The sequence below is a fragment of the Trachurus japonicus genome, chromosome 13 (assembly GCF_045865225.1).
Source record: "Trachurus japonicus isolate A0001 chromosome 13, Traja_1.0".
In the NCBI taxonomy this organism is placed as follows: domain Eukaryota; kingdom Metazoa; phylum Chordata; class Actinopteri; order Carangiformes; family Carangidae; genus Trachurus; species Trachurus japonicus.
In genome coordinates, this window is record NC_140919.1 from 1,313,336 (window position 1) to 1,320,835 (window position 7,500).

A 7,500-nucleotide genomic window follows, 5' to 3' on the forward strand; every position below is an offset into this window, starting at 1 on the left:
AATTACTCTCTCTGGGCCGTGGTCGTGGTCGTTGAGCTGCTGCTGCAGAAGTAATCCTGTTCCTCATGGTTCCTGTGTGTGTGTGTGTGTGTGTGTGTGTGTGTGTGTGTGTGTGTGTGTGTGTGTGTGTGTGTGTGTGGATTACAGTGTGTAGGGAGGAGGACAGCTCTCTGTGTTAAGCAGGTTTTCACATCCTGAATAAGTGACGAACATAATCCTCCGTTTCTTATAACAACTCATCTTATAATCCCACACCTCCTCCTCCTCTCCTCCTTCTCTCTCTCCTCCTCCTCCTTCTCCTCTTTCCTCCTCTTTCCTCCCCCTCTCTCCTCCCTCGTCACACCAGAAGCATCCTCACACGGGGGGGCGAAGTGGGGGAGGGAGCTGAGTGTCTGATATTTATTGAATAACTCAGGTCTGGTGCTGCAGGTGACTCACAGCTGGATCAACAGCTGCCTCTCTCTCTGTAATTAGAGCGACTCACCGTGTCAGTGTGTGTGTGTGTGTGTGTGTGTGTGTGTGTGGGTGTGTGTGTGTGTTGACTCTCTGGTCTAACTGTTTATTTGTATCAGGGAGAAACATAGAAAGTCATTTCAGCACCGTTCCACTCGTACAGAGCAGAATAAAGACATGTAGATAGATTCCAGTGTCAGGGCACATCATCATCATACATAGTTGAACACTCATCCTTATATCAGTGTCCTTATTGTTCAGTGGCAATGGTGCTGTCCTCTTCTCCTCTTCTGTAATCACTCCATTCTTCACATTTATCCTCAAATTGTGTCTCTTGTAGTCTCAGTTTATGTGTGATTTTCTCCATTACAAAAAGTACTGGCTTTTAAATGTACTTTCAGTAGCCTAAAAGTAAGAGTCAGAGTAAATGTCTTATTGTCCACATCAATGAATGACTCTAATAGTTTGTAAATGAATGTAAGGAGCTTTTAACTCTTGTTAGTGAGAATGAACTCTTTGCTGCTCAGCTGCACTGATGTGCTGCTTTTAGGGGTTAGGGTTTCCTTCACAGACAAACACAGCTTGTGTCCAATAGGATTTTAGAAAAAGACCTGAAAGTAACCAGTACTTTTCAGCCTTCCTACTAATTAACTCCAGTAAAAGTACTAATATTTGTCTTGGAAATGTATTCAAGTAAGAGTAATAAGTACCAAAGAAATCTAATACTCAAGTAAAGTACAAATCCTCTGGATATGTAGCTATAAGTACAGTACTCAAGTAAATGTACTCTGTTACTGTCCACCACTGATTTTTACAATGTTTTAAATAAGAACATTTGAACAAAAGAAGTCACATTTACTCATTTTTCCATCCAGATTAGTAGACTGGTACTTCAAGCCATGTAATAGAGGAACTTAAAGTTCTCTGTGATCTTATATATCTGATCCACTTGGACCACCAACTCTTACATTTCTCCAAATGCAGTTTTAGAGTGAATGTCAGTCTCTCCATGGTGAACGGTCCCTCACCAGTCTTCTAGTGTCGGTGCGTTGGGTTGGAGCCATTTCCTGGTTACAGCTTTACTTTGCTCCAATCAATGATATCTTCATTAGATATTTGTCCGCTATTGATTGGATATGTAATGCCATGGTACAAAAATACATTGAGCTGAAACATAAACTCTAACTGGTTTCTCTCTGTCTCAGGTCTCATCACCACCACGTCCAGGAAACTGGACCGGGAGCAGCAGACAGAGCACGTTCTGGAGGTGAGGGAGTGCAATCGGTGCAAGCTGTTTTTAGAACGGCGGAGCAGAGCCGTGAGCTGCTCAGAGCTACGCTACGGAGGCTCATTATGGGATTTCTTGGTTTCCCTCATTAAACTCATCAAATACACAATCCAACAACTCCACAACGCTCTGGTGGACAAGTTGTGAGCTGCACATTCACCACGCTATGAGATAATAACACAACGTTACCACACAGAGTTGTTTTAGAGGGAAATTCATGTAAAACCGCTGATGCACGTTGCCTTCAGGGACAGTTTTTCATCAACAGTCTCTGTATTTCCCTCTAAAACAACTCTGTGTGGTAACGTTGTGTTATTATCTCATAGCGTGGTGAATGTGCAGCTCACAACTTGTCCACCAGAGCGTTGTGGAGTTGTTGGATTGTGTATTTGATGAGTTTGATGAGGGAAACCAAGAAATCAAGAAACCAAGAAATCCAACCAACCAACCAAGAAATCCCATAATGAGCCTCCGTAGCGTAGCTCTGAGCAGCTCACGGCTCTGCTCCGCCGTTCTAAAAATAGCTTGCACCGACAATTAACCCTAGAACACTAACGTCGGGTGATTTTCACCCATGAAATTATTGTTTCATAATTTTCATTATGTTGCTGTTGTCTGAGTTTCATGGGTCCCTGTAGCTTCATTCTGCTCACTGACGTCATTGAAGGTAGGCATGTTACCCTGCTCCCATCCCTAGTTTTTTCAGCAGGCACATGTTCGGGTGGATTTCACCCGACGTTAGTGTTTATGTATCTAAATCTGGCGACCGTTTCTGGTGATGCTGAAAATGTTTCTTTTTTCTTTTAACTCCACCAAATAAGGCTCAAATGTCCCACAAATGGGTCTGAAGGACAAAGTCCCAGCTCCATTAGTTTTTTTTAAAGGAAGTTTTTGTTAAAAAAACAAAAAAAATCACAAATTTTGGACATTTTTTTTATAGGGTCACCATGATACCTTTTTTTCATTTTGTGAAACATTGTATAGTGGAAAATTAAGGAAGTTAACTTAACTTTAACTTTAATGTCCCCGGAGGGAAAATTGTCATGGACAATCAATGCTGTACATCCTGCATACAGATTATAAAACCATACATCATATCACATACTCACACACACAACCAACAGAGATCACTTACAGACAGTACGACCAAGTTCCTGGTTAACACAAGTAATAAATAATTATAGTAAAAAAATAATTATTGCACTTTCTCCTATAGCCTATTGCATCTTGCCTCTCAGTATTGCCACAGTCTCTGGGTCTAAATTGCACCTTTGTATGTGTGGACTCCACCATCAGCATCAATTTAATGGTGCCGAAGGATTAGTGTATATATCTATATATCTATATATCTATAAGTGTACTTCAATTTGCCATGTATTGTTGTATTTTAATATACTTTGGTGAGAAATCTTTTTATGGGTATATTATATTGGGTAAAAAATACCCGGCGTTAGTGATGATGTTACTTTTTGTAACGTTAGTGTTCTAGGGTTAAAGGTAACGAACCTACTGCTATGACTATAGGGGTTATGGTAATGGGCCAGTTTGACTAAATGTTGAACTATCCCTTTAAGGTTAAGGTCTGTTGATTCATCTAGTTGTGTGTGTGTGTGTGTGTGTGTGTGTGTGTAGGTGCTGGTGTCCGACGGCGGTCCGAGCCCCCGTCAGACCACGGTCTGGGTGATGGTCCAGGTCCTGGATGAGAACGACAACCGGCCGACGTTCCCGGAGAAGGTTTACCAGGTGAAGCTGCCGGAGCGGGAGCGCCGCAAGAAGAGCGAGCCCATCTACCGCGTCTTCGCCTACGACCGCGACGACGGGCCCAACGCCGACCTGTCCTACGGCATCGTCGACGGCAACGAGGACGGGAAGTTCTTCATCGACCCCAAGACGGCCGTGGTGTCGTCACGCAAGGCGTTCGCGGCGGGAAGCTACGACATCCTGACTGTGAGGCTCCGCAGCCACGGCTAAAACTAACCACTAGTGTCATTATTTACTCATAAACTAACCACTAGTTTCATTATTTACTCATAAACTAACCACTAGTTTCATTATTTACTCATAAACTAACCACTAGTTTCATTATTTACTCATAAACTAACCACTAGTGTCATTATTTACTCATAAACTAACCACTAGTGTCATTATTTACTCATAAACTAACCACTAGTGTCATTATTTACTCATAAACTAACCACTAGTTTCATTATTTACTCATAAACTAACCACTAGTGTCATTATTTACTCATAAACTAACCACTAGTTTCATTATTTACTCATAAACTAACCACTAGTGTCATTATTTACTCATAAACTAACCACTAGTGTCATTATTTACTCATAAACTAACCACTAGTGTCATTATTAACTCATAAACTAACCACTAGTGTCATTATTTACTCATAAACTAACCACTAGTTTCATTATTTACTCATAAACTAACCACTAGTTTCATTATTTACTCATAAACTAACCACTAGTGTCATTATTTACTCATAAACTAACCACTAGTGTCATTATTTACTCATAAACTAACCACTAGTTTCATTATTTACTCATAAACTAACCACTAGTGTCATTATTTACTCATAAACTAACCACTAGTGTCATTATTTACTCATAAACTAACCACTAGTGTCATTATTTACTCATAAACTAACCACTAGTTTCATTATTTACTCATAAACTAACCACTAGTGTCATTATTTACTCATAAACTAACCACTAGTGTCATTATTTACTCATAAACTAACCACTAGTTTCATTATTTACTCATAAACTAACCACTAGTTTCATTATTTACTCATAAACTAACCACTAGTGTCATTATTAACTCATAAACTAACCACTAGTGTCATTATTTACTCATAAACTAACCACTAGTTTCATTATTTACTCATAAACTAACCACTAGTTTCATTATTTACTCATAAACTAACCACTAGTGTCATTATTTACTCATAAACTAACCACTAGTGTCATTATTAACTCATAAACTAACCACTAGTGTCATTATTTACTCATAAACTAACCACTAGTTTCATTATTTACTCATAAACTAACCACTAGTGTCATTATTTACTCATAAACTAACCACTAGTGTCATTATTTACTCATAAACTAACCACTAGTTTCATTATTTACTCATAAACTAACCACTAGTGTCATTATTTACTCATAAACTAACCACTAGTTTCATTATTTACTCATAAACTAACCACTAGTTTCATTATTTACTCATAAACTAACCACTAGTTTCATTATTTACTCATAAACTAACCACTAGTGTCATTATTTACTCATAAACTAACCACTAGTTTCATTATTTACTCATAAACTAACCACTAGTTTCATTATTTACTCATAAACTAACCACTAGTTTCATTATTTACTCATAAACTAACCACTAGTGTCATTATTTACTCATAAACTAACCACTAGTTTCATTATTTACTCATAAACTAACCACTAGTTTCATTATTTACTCATAAACTAACCACTAGTTTCATTATTTACTCATAAACTAACCACTAGTGTCATTATTTACTCATAAACTAACCACTAGTTTCATTATTTACTCATAAACTAACCACTAGTGTCATTATTTACTCATAAACTAACCACTAGTTTCATTATTTACTCATAAACTAACCACTAGTTTCATTATTTACTCATAAACTAACCACTAGTTTCATTATTTACTCATAAACTAACCACTAGTTTCATTATTTACTCATAAACTAACCACTAGTTTCATTATCCATTCATCTGTAGATGAGGTTAAACGGTTAATCGATCAGTTGTTTGGTCAATAACATGCTGATAAATGTTGATAAATGTCAATCAGTGTTTCCCAAACCACACGATGACGTCCTCAAATGTCAGATATTCAGAAACCAGAAATATATCTCTGTAACCTACTGTTTTAATGACAGAAAAAGAATAAAAGAGGAATAAAAACCCATGTTAACCCCCCCCCCCCTTCTGATCACATGACCCACAACCAATAGTCCATAATAAGCAGCGCTGTGCTCACAAAGACCATGAAAAGTAAAAAGGTACAATACAAATGAATCTTTAAATGAATAAAACGATAGAAGTGCTCTAAGGCAGCGGTCCCCAACCTTTTTATCTCCGCGGACCGGTCACCGGTGGAAAATTTTACCGCGGCCCGGGGGGGGGGGGGTTCTCTTCGGGGGCGGGGGCGGGGGGGTAGCGTACGTTCTCCTGTTTACATTACATGTAGGCCTACTGTATAAACAGGACTACATGTTCACATAGCCTAGTTTTCTCTTACGTTTACGTTCTTTGTTACAACTCACCATAATATAGTATCACAATAATAATGTCAGTCATCTGGGGGTGATGCTCCGTCTGTCATCTCGGTTCCTGTCTCTACCTGTCTACTCTGTCATCTCGTTTTGCTGCTGAAGCTGCAGAAAACTCCGTTTCACAAACATAATATGTTTGTAATGGAAGCAGGTTTTCCGTGCTTTTGTGGCGATCTCAGGATATTCTGCTTAAATCCAGAACGCAGGGAGATCAGTTTTCTGTGAAGTGATGAAGCGGCAGAGAGCCGGCCGGGTCCCGCACACACATTGCGGAGCTTGGAGCATGTGAATCACCTGTTGCAATGAACCCGTAATTTAAACAGGACTCGTGCTTTTTCTTTTAGAACAGCTTTCTTCTTGTTGGAAAGCGTCGGGTCTTCTGTCGTCTCATTATTGAGTTTTTCCCGGCCCGGCGACGTGTGTTTTTCACTCTTTTACGTTTGTGCCTGCCTGTCAATTGCGCAGCGCTGGAACGATGCACAAACGGAAGTGGCAACATTTTCAAAATAAAACGACCGGAAGTGTGAAATAGACGAAACAAACTATTTTTTTTTTTTTTTCATTTTCATTTCATCTTTCTGCGGCCCGGTACCAAATGATCCACGGACCGGTACCGGTCCGCGGCCCGGTGGTTGGGGACCACTGCTCTAAGGCAGATAAAATGTTAAAATAATTAAATTAAACCAGAAAATAGTTAAGAATAGGCCATCCCATAAAAGTGAGTGTCACTTAAGTTTTAAAGTTTTAAAACTAGGCTACTCAATCCGATAGTTGACGATTCATTTGATAATCAATTACTGTTTGATTAAAGCTTCAGTTGGTAGGCTAACAGTTATTCAGTCATATTTGCTGGAACTGTCACTATGTCCTCCACGGTTACTGTTGCTAGGTTGGACAAACAGGTCACGGAAGGGTTAACTCCCATTGAAAACCATTGAAAATTAGGCAGAATTAAATGGCTTGTAAGGAAAATTGGAATTCAGAAAAATGGTGTCTGTGATAGAAGACAGACGTGGCTAAAGAGCGAACTGAACGGGCATTACACGACTTTTCCGTAAAGTGGTGAAAAATCATTGTTTTAGTCACTCACTAGCTAGCTAGCTAACGACGCTAGCTAACATTAGCTACTAGGTAACGCTTAGTCTCCGCCGATCTCCCGTTTCTCCTCGTAAAACTTCACAAAGTTCAAAAGACACTAGCAACGGTACTCCAGGAATAAATAAGTCGCTATTGCAGGAACCCCAGGCACATTTTAACCATATAGAAAAATTATAAAGTAGCTAGTTTTTGCCGAAAAAATTGCTGTCTACCCATCTGGTTTCATAGGGTTTCATCCCAGCGCTGTCCAACCTTAGAACGCTGTGCAACACGTGACATGGGGAGAAGCGCTCTGATTGGTGGAACAGCAGACCAATCAGAAGGCCAACA

At 39.4% G+C, this 7,500-nt stretch overlaps 1 protein-coding gene across 2 annotated transcripts in view; it reads left to right on the forward strand.

Annotated features, from left to right (window-relative positions):
* The window catches only part of fat3a (FAT atypical cadherin 3a), a 116,156-nt gene that overhangs the window by 26,652 nt on the left and 82,004 nt on the right, over positions 1-7,500 (forward strand). For both annotated transcript variants that reach the window (XM_085794711.1, XM_085794709.1), the window contains exons 6-7: positions 1,659-1,720; positions 3,374-3,688. In XM_085794711.1, the coding sequence (XP_085650837.1) occupies positions 1,659-1,720; positions 3,374-3,688 (377 nt within the window). The remainder of the gene's footprint in view (positions 1-1,658; positions 1,721-3,373; positions 3,689-7,500) is intronic.